This window comes from Lipotes vexillifer, unplaced genomic scaffold (assembly GCF_000442215.2).
Source record: "Lipotes vexillifer unplaced genomic scaffold, Lipotes_vexillifer_v1.1 scaffold393, whole genome shotgun sequence".
Taxonomy (NCBI): Eukaryota; Metazoa; Chordata; class Mammalia; order Artiodactyla; family Lipotidae; genus Lipotes; species Lipotes vexillifer.
The window spans coordinates 695,915-717,089 of record NW_006774564.1 but is presented as its reverse complement, the minus strand read 5'-3'; the positions used below and the strand labels follow the sequence as shown (position 1 = coordinate 717,089).

At 33.9% G+C, this 21,175-nt stretch overlaps 1 protein-coding gene across 1 annotated transcript in view; it reads left to right on the top strand.

Annotated features, from left to right (window-relative positions):
- The window catches only part of CEPT1 (choline/ethanolamine phosphotransferase 1), a 35,676-nt gene that overhangs the window by 7,380 nt on the left and 7,121 nt on the right, over positions 1–21,175 (top strand). The window contains exons 3-5 of the mRNA XM_007449282.1: positions 3,556–3,703; positions 5,634–5,775; positions 19,187–19,271. Of these exons, the coding sequence (XP_007449344.1) occupies positions 3,556–3,703; positions 5,634–5,775; positions 19,187–19,271 (375 nt within the window). The remainder of the gene's footprint in view (positions 1–3,555; positions 3,704–5,633; positions 5,776–19,186; positions 19,272–21,175) is intronic.

Genomic DNA, 21,175 nt, shown 5'->3' with positions numbered 1-21,175 from the left:
AGACTCTCCCCGGGCCTTCTCAAATATAAGTCTCTCCACTGCTGTTCCCTCTTTTACTTTCTGTACTCACTTCTTAAAACCAAAACTGAAACTAGAGCCCTTCATCTGAATGGGTAAGTTGATGTTTAATTGATTTTAAAATGTTCTTGTCAAAAAGTGAACTGGGTAAATTGATGTTTAATTGATTTTAAAATGTTCTTGTCAAAAAGTGAACTAAGGTAGTTAGGTAGATGAAGGAGAATCAAAAACATTTATTGTTTCTGTATTAATCAGAATGATCAGCCACAGGTAAACCAAGAAGATAGAAGGTGATCCTCAACTAAAGCTGTTAAAAGTGACTGAACCATGTAAATCATAATGGCCACAACGTTCCTTGTCTTGTTTTAAGCTTGAAGTAATTTTTTTTAGTAGTCTTTTCAGATGATTTTTTGAGATAAAATTATCACCATTCAATCCTTTATACCTTTCTGTCTTCATTAATTCATTTGTTACCACATATAGCTCTTAAAGTAGCTATTGAGGGTCACAGTTACCTATAAAACATACTTTGTTTTTTGTCTTTTGCCAGATGTTTATTTTCCCCTCACAATTGAATACCTTTATCTTAATTCCTCTTTTACTATACAGGTACAGTTTATACAGATTGTATGGATATATTTCTGGTTTCCCCTCATTTTCTTAACTGTCTTGCTTTACATCAATCAATAAACTTAAAAATAAACACCAGTACAATTGTTTAAATATGCCCTGGGATTCTTTATCACATTCTTCGAGCTGTTTTACTCGTGGCTTACTTGAGGACCTGACATATGCTTCCAGAGGAATCTGGTCCAGATCTCACACATCTTTAGAGTTACAGAAGAACAGGGAACTGGGTTGGTTCCAGTTGAAGCCTTCTAAGTCCTAAACTAGTTCCAGGATGGGGATCAGGGAATGAGAGCAGGGTGGAGGGTAGCTTGGCCACGAATAGTCATTTATTCAACACCCAGAGTATACCAGGCACCATGTTCCCTATAATACTTTTCCTCATCCTCTCTTCTTAAGTGATTTGGAATTATTAGAGTAACCTTAGAATTAGTTAAATCTTTGGGGAAACTTCCAGAATAGGAACTACGCTAATCACAGAGAACTTTTCAGAATGCTGCTGGGAGGACTCAAGGTGGAATATGACTGTACAGTAATAATTCCCTGATTGATACATTCAGTGTATCAGGCTCTTAACCCAGCTGAGACCAGACTGGCTCCTGAATGAGAAGGCTTTCTTCTTAAAACACCTATGAGAGTTGTGAAATAATGGAGACAAGGAAGAAATATATAAATATTAGTTTAGTGTTCTACAGATTCACCGGAAGAAAGAAAAGTCCAAAGATAAGGCTTTGCTCTCTCTTATATATGTAATAACCATCTTGCTGTTTTCTAGGATTATGTATATACTAATACTTGAAGTTGTCTCTGTTCCAGATTAACACTTTTCCCCATTAAAATCCTAAAACCCCCAAGAAGTTCCTTGTTTTCTAGTCCCCTAAAGCAGTACTGTTCAATAGAAATTTCTGTGATGATGGTAGTGTTCTGTGTCTGTGTTGTCTGATACGGAGGCCATAGATACTTCTGGCTATTGAACACTTGAAATGTACCTAGCAACTGAGGAACTGAATTTTTGGTTTTATTTAATTTTAATGAATTTAAACTAAAATAATCACAGATGGCTGGCTAATGGCCATTATATAGGACAGCTCTAGAGAGTTACTGGATTCCTCTAAGAGTAAGAAGCAGTAGACCCAAAGTCTAGAAAGGTAGAGTTCTTAGTCACATAAGATAAATCACTTAGTCCAGTGTGCTGGCATGTAAACTATGGTTACATAACCACAGTTATTGTTTTCCAGGTTTGTAACTCGAGCCTGGGGGAGGTATGTACGATGATCCTTTTAGCAACCTCAGTGTTTTAAAATATGAGATTCCAAGAAAACGTTTAAGAGAAGATCTTTACCTTTAATAACTGAGATCTAAATAGACCTCTGTCAGAGAGATACCTCTTTGCAGTGCAGAATATACTGAATATTTTTTGCAGCTCTGAGTAGTTTTAATTTGCAGGCCTGAGCATTTAATACAGTTAACTTGATAACCAATATCTGAGAAATATCTTGTGGTTATAAAATTTTTTTCATGGCCTGGTTATGGGAAAATAGTAAAAAGTGATGCAAAACACTGACACATTCTTACGGAGAACAGACCAAATAGAAGCTCTCCTTTATTTATTTATTTATTTATTTATTTTATTTGTTTTTGGCTGCATTGGGTCTCTTGCTGCACACAGGCTTTCTCTAGTTGCAGCGAGTGGGGGCTACTCCTCATTGTGGTGCGCGGGCTTCTTGTTGTGGTGGCTTCTCTTGTTGTGCAGTACAGGCTCTAGGCGCACGGGCTTCAGTAGTTGTGGCAGGCGGGCTCAGTAGTTGTGGCCTGCGGGCTCTAGAGCGCAGACTCAGTAGTTGTGGCGCATGGGCTTATTTGTTGCTCCGCGGCATGTGGGATCTTCCCAGACCAGGGCTCGAATCCGTGTCCCCTGCATTGGCAGGCAGATTCTTTACCACTGCACCACCAGGGAAGTCCCAAAGCTCTCCTTTTTTAATTCATTACATTTAAATTCAGTATTAGTGGTTCAGTTTCTGTCTGGGAAAAGAGAAACCATTCCTTGAAAATGTGACCATAAATATTTGAAAAATAATATAAGCACCCTGTTTAGTAAGTAGATCATTATTTTCCTAGTGTTGTTTCATGGAACATTGAAGAGATGCCTAGAGCCCGTGCTCCGCAACAAGGGAAGCCACCGCAATGAGAAGCCTGCACACCACGACAAAGAGTAGTTCCCACATGCCGCAACTAGGGAAAGCCCGCCCACAGCAACGAAGACCCAACACAGCCAAAAATTAAAAAAATAAAAATAAATAAAATAAATAAATTTATAAAAAATAATAAATAAGTTACATGCTCAAATAAGTTTGGGAAATGGCAGCATGTTGTATCCCCCTTGAATATGCACAATATGCATTAGTGAATAGTCACAATATGCATTAGCAATCTTAAGGGCTGGAAGAAGTCCAGCAATTAAGAAATCTGTTTAACATTGTTTAATCCAATGTTTCCCAAGTGAGTTTAGCATGAAAGTTTTATTTTCATGTAATACCTATAAGCGTCTTGAAAGATACAATTTGGGAAAAACTGTACTGGGTTATTCATTAATTGATTCTTAGAATCTAAATGTTAGGAGAGATCTTATAGAAGTTACCTAGCCTAATCTCTCATGGGATTTCTGTATTATCTCTGTGAAGTAGTTATCCAGCATCTGTTTGAGAACCCCTACAAAGCAAGGAATTTTAATTCTCTTATAATTCTGATTGCTTACGGAAGTTTTTCATTATGTAGCACCTGGATCTTCTCTCCCATAGCCTCCAACTTCTCTGAAAAATGAAGATAAAATATCTGCAAGTAAAAATGTATTAGCCAGATATAGTAATTAATATGTCTTATTACTCTTGCTTTTCTTATTTTATTTCACAGGCACCTCTGTGGGCGTATATTGCTTGTGCATGTGGCCTTTTCATTTACCAGTCTTTGGATGCTATAGATGGGAAACAGGCAAGAAGAACCAATAGCAGTTCTCCTTTGGGGGAACTTTTTGATCATGGGTGTGATTCACTATCAACAGGTATTGTTGATTTTTTAATATTAATGATTAACAGAGTTAAAAGGAATATGATAAACAGTGATAATAAGATAAATAAGAGGTTCCTGGTGTTATAATAGTTATCAGAGTAAGTGGTTTTTTGTATTACAAGTTTTAGTATTTTCAAAAATATAAATCTGGTTAATATTTGTTCATTATTTGGTGGTATTGGGAAATTTAGAAATTAATTTCTACTTAAGTTATTTTTAACCCTAAATATTATTGTTTTGACACCTGTTGTTTTGAAATTCTAAGGGCATAATTGTTATCATGGAAAAATCTCATAAATTATAGATGAGAGTTCAATAATGCGAGACTAGGAATTTGTAGTCTTTATATTTAAATGGATGTTATGTAGACATTTAAAATTACGTTGTAGACTTGGAGTATAACTGTGATAATGGGCTTGGATGAAAAGACTAGAAAAAAATACACTAAGGTGCTAGCAATAGATAAGTTACTATAATTAGATTATATGTGTTATATCTTTATTTGTACTATTAAAAAATAATATTTCAGTAGTTTTTAGAGGGAAAAAAGAAATTTAGAAATTAAGTGACAGTTTCTAACTAGTCTTCCTTTGAAGAAATCCCCTCACCCTGACTTCCCACCCACCCCCCGACACACACACACTTATTTTTTATTTAGCAGCTCAATTGGTTTCTTGTCATTTGGCATAGCATTTAAAATATTTTAAAAGAAGCAAACAAAAACCCTTGATGGTTTTACCTTGTGAACTCAGATTCACATACGTAGGTGTATGTTAAAATCATTGTTTCAGTGTATCCTGACAGCAGCTTGCTTAGTATAGGGGAAGGAACAGCTAAGCTCTTATAAAGGCTAGTTGGGCATCTTGAAAGGCTATTATAATTTAATTAGTTGGCAGCAGAATGATAGGTGTCCTGTTTTTTAAGTGATAGTCATTTTTGCATTAGTAGTTTGAGTTCCAGACTTTTATAGGAAGTCTTTTTTTTTGTAATGTGTATTACCCATAATGAAATATGCTAAATAAGAAAAGACAACTATTTATCTAAAGCTAATAGGTCCCTTTGTGAATTATCTAGGCCTTTTGTTTTTCTTTCATTTTGACCTTCTGCCTTGTAATTTTTCACTGCTAACTGGTACTATAGAGTTGGGGGAATACAGACATACCTCAGAGATATTGTGGGTTCGGTTCCAGACCACTGCAATAAATATTGCAATAAAGCGAGACACACAAATTTTTTTGGTTTCCCAGTGTATATAAATGATATTTTTACACTACACTTTAGCCTATTAACTGTGCAGTAGCATTATGTCTGAAAAAACAATGTACATACCTTAATTAAAAAATATTGCTAAAAAAATGCTATCATCTGAGCCTTCAGCAAGTTGTAATCTTTCTGCAGTAGTAACATCAAAGATCACTGATCAGAAATCATCATGACAAATATAATAATAATGAAAAAAGTTTGAAATATTTTAAGAATTACCGAAATGTGACACAGAGATAACTAAGTGAACAAATGCTGTTGGAAAAAAAAGGCACTGATAGACATGCTCGATGCAGGGTTGCCATAAACCTTTAACTGGTAAAAAAAAAAAAAAAAAAAAAAAAGACAGTATCTGGAAGCATAGTATCTGCAAAGTGTAATAAAATGAGATATGCCTGGACTCCAAAAAATGCTAAAGTATTTTAGTTGCTTTCAAGAAGTTTGGTTCCACTAAGTGGTGTAGTGAAAGAAGAGATCGAAATTACAGGGTAAATAATAATGTAAAAGATTATATCCTACTTTCCTGTTTGCATAGATAACTGAGAGAAGATTGTACGTTCACAGCATGTTTTCTTTTTGCCTCGTGTAAAATCATTTCCAGCTCAGTTAATGTTTGTTATTCAGATTTTTCAGTTTTCATTGTGATCTTTCTTTTTCAGTTTTCGTGGTTCTTGGAACTTGTATTGCAGTGCAACTGGGGACAAACCCTGACTGGATGTTTTTTTGTTGTTTTGCTGGGACATTCATGTTCTATTGTGCACATTGGCAAACATATGTTTCTGGAACATTGCGATTTGGAATGTAAGTAACACTTAATGGTGATTTTGTTTTCTCTTTCAAATATGTAGAATGTTGCTTATAGGTATTTGAGTATTAGGACTTGATTAAATCACTAGTTCAGTAAATAAAAGACGTTTAAAGCTCTCATTATTTTAGCTACTATGTAACGGTCTCAATCATGTGTCCTTCTGTCACACTTTTTAAAAGAAGGAAATATTAGAACCTCCCAACCAATATTTTTAAAGTAACATGAAAAACAGTAGGCCCTTCACTCATATCCACTGTATTTCCCTCAGACAAATTCATTTTTCTTTTTCCCCACTGTTATTCACCTTAACACTATGTTTTACTTTGACACATGAAAATGTATTTTCAGGAAAGAAAAGATAGTTTATGAAAGCAAAGAGCAACTCTTATCTCTAAATATCATAGCTTAATTAGATTTTATTCTTTTCACATCGTTTTATTTATGAATCTATAAATATCTAAGCTCTTAATAATTTAGTGGATATGAGCACACCATGTAGATTACTACTGCCAACAAAATGCCTAACAATTTAAAAAATGAAATAGAAACTTTCTTCAAACTCCGAAGTGAATAGTTCCTACCTGGTGATTAGTACTTTTCCGTAAATATTAATGAGTAAACCAGTCTTGGAACAATGTTAAGGATGGAATTCACCAACTGGTGTTTAATTAAGTATCACAGATCCTATTTACACTACTCAAGTTAGTCTTTTATTTTTTTCACGGTGTAGGATTAAAAGATAACTTGAGAAAAGACTCTGAAAACTTCATGGAATATCAAAATAAAAATCTTGATGTCAAATTATAGGAGAATATCTTAACCTAATTTCTCATTAAGGCAAATGATTAATGAATTTTAAAATTTTAGATCACTGATAATCAACTTAGTTTTCTAGGCCTTGAAAAAGCCAGAATGCATAGAAATTTTTAGCTGTTCCCTACAAGTTCACTTCAGGTGATTTTTGCTAACCTTATTTAAATAGAATTTTAAGATGTTCTTATGACAGTAAATGAATAATTATTAATACTTTGGATGTTAACTAAAAGACATGTCTTGGAAGAATTTAAAAATAAAAGGATTTAGAGAACATGTTTAAGGCACGTCTCAAGTGACAGTAGTGGACATGAGTGTCCAGTTGAAAACTGTATGTCTGTGCATTCATCAGCAGTTTATAAAATGATCTATGCTCAGAAAATATTGAAGATATCTGATATTAGAAAAGAGCAGTAATCGAAAATATTATATGCAGATGTTTTCCCTCAATATTTGCATAGCCTTTACGTTATCTCAGTAATGTTTTCATAGTTTTTTTTCTGCTTTAGGTAAAAACCACAAATTATGATAGACTTCTAGGATCACTTGGTTTGTCCTAATTCAGTTTTAATTGTTTGTGATGTTACTGTTTTCAAAAATAGCAGAATTTGTAGTATCTGTTTTTCACATAGTTTATGTTTCATTGGTTATGATCTCACAGTTAACTTTCAAACCCTTATTTTGAAAGCTTATCTAGCCCTAATTTATTTTCTTTCCCTTTCAAGTAAAGCAGCACCAGCTACATGGTGTAGGAACTGAAGGAAGGAAAGAAAATGAACCGTGGAAGCAAGGGAAGAGTTAAATAGACAGTGTTTTTAGCAGTGATTTGCTATCACAACTTTCTTTTTGCCGGTCTTAAAATTTCCCTTGCAGTGTTTTCCTTTGATGAAATATATACTTGAAGAACTGAAAGCAGTTCTATATTGTTAAATCATAAGATGCTTATAGGGGTGTGGCAGGAGATAAGGCTGGAGAAGATCCAGAAAATTGAGGGCCTTCTATGTCCTGCCAAGAACTGAGGGCTTTTTATCCTGAATCTATTGAGAACCTTTGCAGGACCTAAAGCAGGGAAATGACAAAAGTACCTTTTGGAAATATCAGTCTGGCAACAATTTGGAGGGTGAATTGGAGTGGGCTGTGACAGAAGTAAGAAGATCCCTTAGGAGGCATCAGCATAATTAAATGTAAGGAACAATGAAATCTGAACTAGAACAATGACAGTTCTATCGAAGAGAAAGGGATAGGTTGGAGAGAGACTTAAGAGGTAGAAACTGTCTGTAGTCTGTATTTGGTTATGGAGAATGAATGAGAGAGCAGAGACTGGAATGACTCCCAGTTCCTCTCCTTGGGTGGTTGGATGGAAGGTGGAGAAATGCCCTGCAGGGAGAGGAACCTATTCAAAGGAATAGTTTTATCTAGAACACGTATGTGAGGGATTTTAGACATCCAAATAGAATGAGAATAGCAGAAAACATAGAGAGCAAGCCTAGAAAGAAGCCCATGAAAATTATTGAACAGCCAGAGTAGGAGGAGGCATACCAGAATGAAAAGTCAGTAGAGGGATGAATTTCAAAAGAGAACAATGCTAAGTGCTGCCAAGACTCAAAATGAGGCCAGACTGTAGGGAACAGAAGTGAACAAAATAAATAAGCACACAGTTAATACAGGTTACTTATAAAATGTGTAGCTGGGATGGGAAGGAGCAAGGTAACAGAGGAGCAAACATGGGCTCAAAGGAAGACGGGGTTTGTTTTTTTAATGGGAAAATTTTGAACATACAGAAGAAACTGAGAAAAGAGATTGAAGACACCTGAAGAAAGCGGGGGGTGATTTATCGAACTTAGACTGCTAAAAATGCAGGACCCAAAGGAGTAGAGTATGAGGCAGTTTGGACTAGATTAGGAGCACACTCTCCCCCTGAGACTGTAGTGCTTCCTTATAATGGTATGAAAAAATATCTAGAAATACCGAGACCATTTGGACTTAATTTCTCAGTTTAAATTAAATACGTGTATTGTAAAGGATTTTTAAAAAATCGACTTTATTTATTTATTTATTTGTTTAAATTGGTCGCAGCTTGTGGAATCTTAGTTCCCCGACAAGGGACCGAACATGCGCCCTTGGCAGTGAAAGCATGGAGTCTTAACCACTGGACCTCCAAGGAATTCCCTAAGGGATTGGTTTTGATTTGGGAAAACTGTATACAATTTTCTGAAATCTTGCATACACATTAAAGCAACACCGAATTTAGTTATTTTTAAAATTAAAAGCAAGCTACAACCTTCATAGAAATATACTGCAAGTGCTTTACATTTAAGGAAATATTTATCAGAATACCAATGTAATGGAAGCATATAGAATAATATAGATATTTCTAAAGTAGTTTTAAAAATACCATTTTAGATTTCACTTTTTTATTTTTTTATTTATTTTTTTTTTTTGCGGTACGCGGGTCTCTCACTGTTGTGGCCTCTCCCGCTGCAGAGCACAGGCTCCGGACGCGCAGGCTCAGTGGCCATGGCTCAGGTCCAGCCGCTCTGCGGCATGTGGGATCTTCCCGGACTGGGGCATGAACCCGTGTCCCCTGCATCGGCAGGCGGACTCTCAACCACTGTGCCACCAGGAAGCCCCAGATTTCACATATTTTTTTTTTTAAAAGCAGATATAATAGGCAGATGTATAGTAGCTTAAATATTGAAGTAAAGTTTATATGTGTGGAAGAGAAAGTCCAAATTTTATTTATTTAATTAGGAAAGGTCAATTCTCAAATATAATTTGAGAAAAGAAATTTTTAAAAATCACTTGCGTTTTCTTCCTCCTTAGGGGAAAGCAGCCTTAGGCATCTTGGGAATTTTATTTTAAAACATTTTTATTTTAATTGTTTTATTTTGATATTTATACACGAGTGACAAAAAAATCATGAGGTTTCTTTAATATATATATAATAAATCCAGGTTGTTATATGTTTAATAACCTTATAAAATAGTATATTTACCAAAGAAGAAATTTTGTTTGTTTTTCTTAGTCTCCTAGTGTCCCTATTTTTAGTTTTTAAGTGTGCTTGCACAAAAATTGGCATAATAATTTATCCATAACTAAATAATTTTCATTCACAGTCAGGTATTGTGAAAAAACCAATGTGATTTGGATACTTCTTCCCTGAAAGTATGAGCTAGCTATATCTTTGTTCTGATTACTAAAATCTGATTTGCTAAAAGCTGCCTTGCACAGAGAATATCAGTACCTGTCACAGCTAGACAGACCTCTGTCCTGACAGTGCTTCTGGACTGAGTAAGTAGAGAGCTGATGGAGATAGTACTGCTCATGGGGACCTTCCAGACCCAGCTTAGACCTTTAGGATTTTTACTAGCCTGGATATGAAAAACTGAGGGAGGGATATGTGCTTAGAGGCTAGAACTGCATAGAAGGATTGGGTTAGTGGAAGAAGAGAAGAATTACGAGTTGAAGCTCATTTGTAAACGTTTGTAAAATATTCTTTTAATGTTTATGGATTATATTAAATGGAAGAGTTCACATTTCTTAAGATCTAAACCCTCTGTATCCAGATACTTTTAAATATATAACTTGTAGATGTATGTATAGAATCATTTTTATAAATTAAATCTTTAGAAACCCTAAACAATCTATAATAAGACTACATTTCTGTAAGACATAGGTCTTAAAAAATCTTACACACTGTGAAAGGTAAAACTCTTAAGTTATCGTTTCAGAAAAAAAATACTCTTGTTATCTTTTTGGGAGAGAATAAAAGAAAGGAATTATAATAGATTGAACTCAGGCCAGTGTGTCTTGCCTCACGTGTTATCTCCAAATTATCTGTATATCCGTTTGGGCAAGGCCCATGACTTTTGTGGGCCTCATTTCCCAATTTGTAATGTAAGAGTTTTGGATTACATGATATCTAAGATTCCTTCTGAGAGTCTGTTACTTTTATAGATATTATTTCTAGTGTGCTTATTATTTATAGTTATAGCAGGCAGAGTATCTTCACTTTATGACATTTTTCAATTCATGCATCTAGGGTTTCACATTTACATTAGCTAAAAAGCTTGCCACCAACATTTATTCCTCTCTAAGTAAATAACTTCTGGCTTTTTCTTTTCTGTAGTTAATTGAAAAAAGTTAATAGGCTGTGTATTTACTAGTAGTGTGACAAATCCAGTTTATCTTCATATCGAAGTAACCTCTAAAGAATAAGTATTCAAAGACCTCCTACCTCCAAGTAATTAAAAACTGTTGTCTGTTATATTGGGTTGGCCAAAAAGTTTGTTCGAGTTTTTCCATAAGATGTTATAGAAGACCCCGAATGAACTTTTTGGCCAACCCAATACGTAATCCACTTTCTGTGGATTAAGAATTAGGAAATTTCCTATATATAAAATAGATAAACAATAAGGTCCTACTGTATAGCACAGGAAACTATATTCAATATCCTGTAATAAACCATAATGGAAAAGAATATGAAAAAGAATATATGTTATATAACTTATCTATTTATAAAGTATGTTATATAACATATACGTACTATATATACATATTACGTTATTTTATATATACATATTATATTTTATTAACTGAATCACTTTGCTACACACCAGAAACTAACACAACATTGTAAATCAACTATACTTCAATAAAAAATAAAAGAATTAGGAAGCTTCCTACTAAATTCCTGTATAGGATCTGCCTATCTTTAAATGTTTAAGATTTATCGCATGAATTATTAAATACCAGAGATTTTCCTTTTAGTTTCTAGTTTACCTGTTTTGTTTTGTTTTTTCCTCAGCAATGATTCATTCATTTGGACTCTGCCCATTTAAATTTTATCAAATTATTATAGATAATATCCTAAAACAACTACAGCATTTGTATTAATGTAAAACCTAGATTGTAGTTTGAACTCTCAGATCATCAGGTAAAATCATGGACCTCTTTCTATCTCATTAGCATTCCTCAGTTCTTAATTTTGATTATGTAGTTTTTATTTGAAGCCTGTTCTATACTGATACTCTATTTCTGTCACCATTGAATTGGATGTTTTAACTATTTTTACGACTAATAAACTAATCCAATATAGAAGAGAGTTATAATGCTGATGGGGAATTAAGGGAAGAGAAAAGAAAAATGATAAGATTCTTAGACTAGAAACAGGAAACAGGATAAGGAAATGGCCAATTTGATTTTTGCTTTGGCCATATCAAAAGAAGTCATACTTTCACTTTCCCTCTTGCCCCTTCCACATCCATGTGGTAATTTTACTGAAATAGCAGAGGTAGGAGCAGGATGAGGTGTGGAGAAGTGAAGGGTATAAGATGATTAGCGGTTTTTCAAGCACATAGATAGATGACTGTCCACTGGGGCTTCTGGGAAGCATTTCTATCCACAGGGAAGTCTGGATAGGTTCTGGCACTGAGGGGACCTATGTCACAGCCAGTGTGATTATTTGGCAAGTAGTATTCACCATTCCTAGGTAATTAAGAATTGACTGCATTTTTAGTTCCAGTGTTTCCAGCTGCCTATTTATGTCATTTATTCAGTGTATTACAGTTTTAAATTTTAAACTTTTATACTGTTTTGATTTGGGTAAGAAGTATACCTGTATGCATAAGGATAGTAATTGTACTGTATAAATTGTTTCATTGAATCTTTAGATGTCTTTATAAGGAGAATGCTACATTTTAAATCTATTTTTGCTACCTTGTTTTAGTAGGGCTCTTTAGCAAAAGCTCTGAGTAAAGTTATTTTGAAATGTTTGTTTCCTTATGCATAGATTCGATGTTACAGAGTCCCAGATCATAATTATAATATGCCAGCTTCTCACAGGAACCCTGGGTCCTTGGTTCTGGAACTTCACGGTAACTGCTAGAATATTCATGCTGTCCAGTGAACAATGGCGTGAACTCAATAAAGACAGCACCTTTGTCATGCACAGAGTAATTTAAAAACAAAAATTCAAAAGTGTTCTTGTGGTATTTCACAGACAAACAGGTTATTAGAAAACAAATAATTTTAAGATATAGGGCAATAAAAATCCACCCTATTAAACAAAATTTTTTGAAATATAATATTTCTGGTGATTTGATGCTAAAAACAATTCTCTCTCCCATTTACCTACTGTACCTTGTAACATTTTTGCTCTATGAAATATTTTTGAAACAAATACCTTTCCACCATTAAACAGAACTTTTTGGTATTTACATTTTTAACAAAATAAAGCAAGCAGAGTTTTCCTTAGATAGGTAAGTTGAGAGGACTCTTTATAGTAATGTAGGAAAAATTCTGTTTATTCTCTTAATATTCTTTAAGAAACCTGGTACTAGTTTTTCTGCTTCTATTAAATGATCTTGGTTTTAAAAAAATAAGAAATTTAATGTTAGAAGCTATTCTCACTTCTATTTGTTTTGTTTACTGTTTTCCTCTCTTAGTTGTGCTTTAAAAGCTAAGTATTCTTAGCTTTTCATGTTACTGTAGTTATTCTTTGAATACCCTCCTTTTTCTGTTTTGTTTTGGTAAATACCTATTTCCTTAATTAATGCTAAGAGTAAGTAATAATATCTTTTTTTCTTTCATATTAGAATTGTAATTTTGGCCTTATGACTTTTGAAAGTTTAAACAGATTTATTAAGAAATGGAATTTTCCAGAATCCTTCACACTTTAGTATGAAAAGGTTTATTTACAAGAAAAATAGATTTTTAAAAAATTTTGCAGTTTAGGGAGTATTGGGGAACTGTTCATACTACAGATCATTCTATCAGTACAAGGCAGCATTAGGTTTTGTGCATTGAGTCCCCATACCCAAACATGCTTCAATAATATGATAGAAATAGTGAGAGTCTGATAGCAGTTCTTTCTGAAAGGTATCTTGTAGCATTATAAATCCAGTTATTCAATGGTAGTAATGATGGCTTTGGTGACAAATCCGTAGTGAGGGATATCCTATATCATGTTTTCAAATAAACTTGGAATATGGAGTATACTAAAAAGTACTATAGGCATGTTTTAGGAACAAAACTAAAGCCATTTTCAATTGAAATTACAGTGTATTGGCATAATTATTTGTGGGATTCCCACCTAGAGTAGAATAATATGCATAGCTCAGGATGTGTCATTCTTTAGCACTCCTTTACGCTTAACCTGTTTCTGGTACTTTCTCCAAAGACCTGAAGCTTTATGCTCACTGCAGTTGTCTAGATTTATAATTTTTGATAGCTCATTTATTAATATTAATTAAACTTACAAAAGGTTTTTTTCCACCAATGTTCTTAAATTAATAGTCAGGATTCTGACTATTATTTACCTTCACCTTGTCTGTCTATGACAACAAAGGACCCTCTGTTTATAGAACCCTTCCTATTAAAATGTTTCTAGAACTAAAGCATTTTAACATCATGAAAAATGTTTTGGAAATACATTTTTTCTTCAGATAATACTGTCTTCACTTTTATCAGTTGCTAACTTACAGAGATTTTCCTTTGCTTTTAATGTGTGTTGCTTTAACTGATTTGGTCATGGAAATGAAATTGTCAGATGTACTTTCTTTTTTCTTTACAAAGTCAGAGGAAAATATAAGCTTCAGAAAGAGTTGTTCTTTTTAATTTGTCTCCAAATTAATTTATTAGCATCTAAACTTCCTGTGTTAGCTATTGCCTGTGGTATTCTGCCATTTTAGGGAAAACTGTGTTAGAATGCAAGAACCTTCATCCTGAAACATACAGACATCTTAGTGGTAACAAGTTAAAAACGTATGACAAATGTTTGTCCCAGTTGATTAGCAGACTAAAAATTAGAAGAGTTTTAGCACTGTGTAGGAACAACACTAATTCCTTTCAAGGCTCTGCCACTTATCATTTCTGTAACCTTTGAAAAGTCACTTACCCTATCTGACCAGATTTCCTCATCTATAAAATGGTGGTAATATTTCCTACCTCCTAGGATAGTTGTAAAGATTAAAAGAGTAAAACATGTTATGTACTGACTACAGTGCTTGTCATAGTGTTTATTATCATTATTATTATATTTTAAGACCTGTGTTAGTAATTCACAATAATTTCCAGATTTCTTTCAAAATTGATTGTGCTATTTTGAGAGGAAGAATATGTCCATGATCCCTTTATTTAACTCTGAGATTATTACTAAATGAGGTGAAAGGACTGTCTTCTAATTTTTCTGTTGCCAAAGGTGATAAGGATAGGCTGCCCCCTTAAATTTGAGACCTAAACTTTAGTTCCTCTTAGAGGACTTGTTCTATTCTAGCTTTTGCCTATTTTTCTCTTATTCAAAGTCACTGGGTGGGTTGTTGTTTTATTTTAGTCTTCTCAGATAGTCTAAAGATCTGTATAGTCACTCATGTGGTAGATAATACTGTTTTAAATAATTCAGCTTATCTCAAAAATAGGTGCTTAGACTTTCTCTATATATAACACTTGACTTTAAAATACTCATAGTTGTCACTCAGCTGTATAGTTAATGTTATGGACATTAAGCTTGTCATGCCCAGTTTGCCCCTTATGAAGGGTAGGAAGTAAAATATTGGAAGGCAGTATGTTGAATTTCTAGGTCAATCTTCATTCCGGTCTACTAGTATTTCACCCACCCTGGTAAAATATATAATGAGTGCCATATTCTGCTTATGTATAAGTTCCCTAGAACATCAGATCCATTTACAAATAATTGCAAATCCGTAGTTAACAGCAATCTAATCCTTGACTAGGACTCCAGCCCCCTTCAATGACTTCCTAAGCAAAATGCTTCTTTTAAAATAGTAGCTAACAAGTCAAATTGTACAAATCAGAATTTCTGTGACACTGCGAATCTAGCCCTAGTGCGTATTCTCTGTTAAAACCAAGCTGGTAGCCAAGCCAGTTACAACGAAATTATATTTATTATGTATAGTTTAATTTAAAACATTATGTTTCCAAATTAACTGCAAGTATATCTTTGAAATGCATATGCCATATGTAGATGAAAACTAGATTAAATTGTCTTATTTCTGATATTAAAAATGCTAGGAAATGACGATTAACATGCTTATCAACGCTCACAGAATGTCAGTTAAATCCCTTCACATTCCTCAGTTAATGCTGAGTCTTGTTGGAATTCAAACCAAATGCATTTGTTAGGAATCTCTCTGAACACTAAGAAATAAAAATGAGACATTCAAAATAGAAAATTTCTTTATAGTTAGCTAACTTAGATGGTTTGGAGTTGTTGCACCCCTTAATCACTTTTAAAAGCTGTACTTCTCATGTACTAGCTGTCCTGATCAGGGAACTTTTTAAGCTGTCTTTCTCTGGTGATGAAGCCTCCCTAGGATCCTCACTCCAGCTAGAAAGCTTCTATTTCTTGTTAGTTAAACAAGTTGAAGTTAAAATTACTCATATTTATTTAGGACACCTTGATATCTTTACCTCTTATTTAGTTGACCATTAGGATGTTGTAAAGAGTGATGGGCCCAAGGGATTTGTTATGAGTGTTGAAGGTTATTTTCACTGTGGACTGCCACACTTACAGCTCCCCTGTCAGAAAAATGGGAGAGCTCAATCTCCACAACTGGTTTGCTTTTCTCCATCTTTCTTCTGTGACAACCATTAGAATGGGTTGTTTGTTGCTGGCTTGTAGTAGTAATTTAAGTGTGTTCTGACCAGAGTACTCATGGATTATCCACAGCAGTTGGGGAAGTTCTTTTTGTCCTTTGACAAAACCTATACTAAAATAAAGTAGAAATAAGAAATTATTTAAGCAATACCAGTCAAGATATTTAAATACTTTCATGGTTATAGAAAATTATGTTTATTATCATCTAATTTCCCCCCTCTGAAACTTTTAGGCTGTGAAAATCTAATGCTATAGTTAAGAGATTTGTTTTCCCATGTCTTTTTTAAAAAGTCACTCTGGTGTTTTAGGTGGTTTTCTACCACATAGCCCTTGTCCCTTGAAGGGCTTATTTTTGGTGTAGTTGTGGAGGTTGATTATTTTGTTTGTTTTTGTTTTAGAGAAATAGTTCCAACACTTGGAAATATTATCACCCATGTTATTATTTTGAAAATAACAAGTGACTACAGAAATGCCAAATTCCTGCCTTATATAATATTCTCTAGATAATTGTCTTTCCTGCATAGCCAAAAAAGCGTAAAATGAGCCCCCTCCTAATATGTGTTACAGTAAATTCAACCCATATTGAGAGACTTCTTAGTGGAAGGGTGGAAAAATGGACTGTCAGGTAACCACTTCTCTTCTAAACAGAATCATTGACTCTTGTTCACTGTTAATCATTTCTGCCACCTGTCCCACTTAGCTTGCTTAGTTTCTCTCTTTCGGGATGGCCTCGCACTGAACGTTTTTTCATTGACAGTCAAGATTAGAGCCACACATCCAGAAGTGGTGATAGGCAATTCTCATGATTCAGACCAGGAGGGCTTTATCCTGGAGTACAGAGTATTCTGCTAAATCAGATAATCACACAGGAAAAAATGTTCTTAACTAACTACCAACTGGTAAGTAAGTTTTCCCTGACTCTCCCTCCTAACATTAAGGCATTGTTCATCTAAATTCAGTGATGATATCTGAACGGTTTACAGAATTCTGTCTTCCAAAATTTCCAAACAGGCTAATCCATAAAAATTTCCCAGGAATCCCAATTTGGGCTTTGTAAAGATCTTTCATGTTTCCTAATCTCTTTTACTTACATTCATCCAAGGTACAAAGATTAATTGCATGAGGTTCCCTCCATTTTTATTTTGTAATTCTATACTTCTGGCCCTTCCCCTCCCAAAAGGCTACTTCACATATCCAGCAAAATGTTGTAAGATGTCTACCCTCCTCCACCCAAGACAGAGTCGATCATCTTTGACACCTGCTTAGTCTCCTGAGTCTGCTACTGAGTGTAATTCCCCTTATTGGCAACATCACTCACCAGGTCAGCTCTACAGATTCTTTTGAGCCTAATTCAGTCCATTTTTTTTCCAATAAATGTGTATATCAAGATAACTACATCACTATATGTTTGCAGCTTAATATGCTTCTATTTAAAAAACATTCTTGAGCAACCAAAGGTAATTTTTTTTAGTTGTGAGAGATTGGTCTCAATCTGGTTATTTATTATCAGCATAAAACTTAAATGTCTTAAGCTCACATGATAGATTGTCTGCTTGAAGTATCAATTTTAGAAATGGGGGCTCTATTCTGCTCTGGGATTTGAACCCCCTTGCTGTTGTTGCTATCAGTTTTCTTAGACTGACTTTTTTTTTAAGTTTACCTTCTTAATAGATAAATTATTTACTTTGTTTAAAAACTAACATTATAAAAAAGGTGTGCAGTGAATAGTCTTCTCATCCTCATCTCCAGCTGTCCAGTTCCCACAGGTACCCGCTGTTCTTAGTTTGTAATGTATCTTTCCAGAAATTTGTTATGTAATTATTGGCAAAAATTAAAATGTAATATTATTTTTCTTCTTCTTTTATGCAAAAAGTTCATATACACATTCTGCAGCATTTTTCTTCACCCAATATAACTTTGATCTTTTTCCATGTCACCACTAGAGAGCTACCCCACTCTTTTTTTTAAAAGCTACCCAATAGTTCACTGTATGGAAGTACCATAATTTCTATAACTACTCCCTCATTGAGAGATATTTTTAAAGTTTTGCAACTATTAATAATGCTGTAATAAATAACCTTGTACAGACATTTTGTGCAAGCATATCTGTAGGATAAATCAGTAAAATTAAAAGGCATTTGGATCCAGTAATCTGAGAATGACAATCTCAAGATTATAAAAAGTGCTAGTTTACAGAGGGAAAGGAACACCAGTTTTTGCTTTGCTCCTCAGTCTTCAGAATATGCCCATATTCTTTTTACAGGCTTTCAGGCTTCTAATTTCTACTGCCCTGTTTTTGTACCAGGTTTGTCTCTTCTTGACTGTAAGATCATTTTCAGCAACCTCAAAGCTAATTCTTGGCTGCTTTCAGTATCTTCTTTCTAGACGTCTTAGAGTAGTTGACCTAATAAGTATAAGAATTTGATTGAGAATTGGGTGAATTTTTTTTTTCACACCCATATCATGGAAGGCATTAAATGAATATATCTAAAGGGCAGTAAGTTTTGCCAAGGTATCAGAGATTTATGTTACTTCAGTAAAAGCTCACCATTTCTTCCATTTGATACTACAAAGCACTTATTTCAAGATCTCATATTATATCGCAGTACAATGCAATCCTCTGCTTGACATTCAAAATTTAATACACGCACACTTTTTTTCTTTTCTTTTCTTTTTTTTTTTTTTGGTGAGAAAGGTTAAGCTGTAGTTTCAGCCCAACTTCAATGAGTCAGAAATTATCTTTAGAAAGGAGGGGTTTTTATTGCTCTGTGAAATTCATCAAATGAAATTAAAACACTCTGGATTTTATTTGATTTTGCTCATAACAAATTTTTGACACCTCCTTCTCCCCCTTCCTCAATATTTGAGATTTTTTTCTATTGTGCATGATAGAGGAATGCTGCTAAGCTTGCAAGTTATTAACTTGAAATTGTTTTGAGTAATTCTGCTTTTTTGGATTTTTTGTACCTAATCAGAATTGATGTGACTGAAGTGCAAATCTTCATAATAATCATGCATTTGCTGGCAGTGATTGGAGGACCACCTTTTTGGCAATCTATGGTAACTCTGCACATTGTGTATCCCATGTAATGCATGTTGTCTTTTGCTTGTGTTTTTCTAATATAGTATAATCCAGTTAAAGGATGATATGTAAAATTATTTTATTCTTTCTGAAAACAAAAAGTCACAGCAATGATAGGACACAAACTTCTCTTTAGGGCATAGTGAATTTTACTACTTGGAGTTATGTTGTACAGTAGGTCCATTTCAGGGTTATTTTTGAAGGCTATCAGAATTATTATTTGTCGTCCTATTTTACAGCTGAGGAAACAGCAGGTAGTGTATCAAGTTAACCAATGACAAGATTAAACCAAATCTTTTATTCTCTTTCTGAGCTACATGAGTCTACTAATTTCTCCATTATATGCTTAAAGCTGAATAACAAATTTTGGTAGTAAATTAACTCTGGCCCCAGAACAGAATAAGTGCTTATTGAAATCAGTGCCTTAGGATTGTTTTCACAAACCAGGACCTTGATTTTCAACTTGACTTGAAATATAGTCACCCCTACAAACAAAAGTTCTTTTCCACAAACTTCTGAAAGAGCAAATATAATATATATAATACAGGGGCCAAGAACACAGTCTCAGGAACCAGACTGCCTGAGTTTGATCCTGGCTCCACTGCCTACTGTATGAACTTGATCTGTTATTCAACTCTTGTGGCTTAGTTTTCTTCTCTGTAAAATGAAGACAATAATAGTACCTGTCTTATAAGGTTATTTTGTGTATTAAATGAATATGTGTAAAGCACTCAGACCAGTGCCTATCAGATAATGAGCCCTCAATAGAAGTTGCTGCTCTTACAGTGGGCATGTTTGCTACTCCTAAACAAACACAGTTCATAAAAATCAGGTTAGTTTTAAAGTATAAGGGAAATTTACTGAGCAAGATTTTTCCCTTACCTAACTCACTTTATGATGGTAAATTAGATACTTAAGGAAGTGTAATTAACATGCTTCCCTAAGTATCTATTACCAGAAATTGTTTAATGCCTTTTGTTGGGAGTATAGAGTTGTGAGGAGGGAGAAGATGAAGGAATAAAGAAAATCCATAGTCAACCAGGAAAATTCTGAAACTGTTCATTCATGTACATAATATCATTCAAAATCACATCTTTTTTTACACATTAGTCTCAAAAGTCAATACTGTCTCTAGTGACATCTGAGGTCTATAGATACATACACACTGTATACATATAGATTTATATCTATAGATCTTGGATTTCACTAGAATGTTATTACTTCTGCTCTTGTGTAGGTTAAATAGTTAACAGTTATAAATAGCTATAAAACTGTTAAATAGTTAACACTTTTAAACAATTTGGCTGTAGAAGAAGGAAAGAAAAGATTTTCTTTTCCTGAAACTAGGTAATAAAGCCTAAAGCCTACCTCCCACTTAATTTTTTTAAAATTTCTTCACTATATTGATTATTATTTTCATAGGCTTTGTGTTTTATACCAAGATCTCTCCCCCTCCAAAATTATTTTGCATATCTTACACACATATAAATTACCTTTAATGTTTCAGCATATTAGTAACAAAAAAAATGGGATTTCTGGCTTAATCATCCAAAATCAAGTCAGCATCAGGTATATATCCCTAATTATCTGTATCAGTATGGAGGTACAGAAAGCATTGTTTTCAGTGCAGTTATGTATTCACGCAGGCTATATGCACATCCATAATTTTTAGGTGGTGCCTGATAGTAAATTTGCTTCAGGTAAACTTGTCACCTTTCTTTACTAGAATTTATATGCACAATCTATACATGTACATAACAGATGGAATTTTTATTTCTTTTAAAAGGATCAAATATTTTGTCCTATCTTTATTGGCAATTAAGATAATATAATCATTCTTTTTTACTATATGTTTTAAAAAATTTGTCTGAGGAACTCTCAG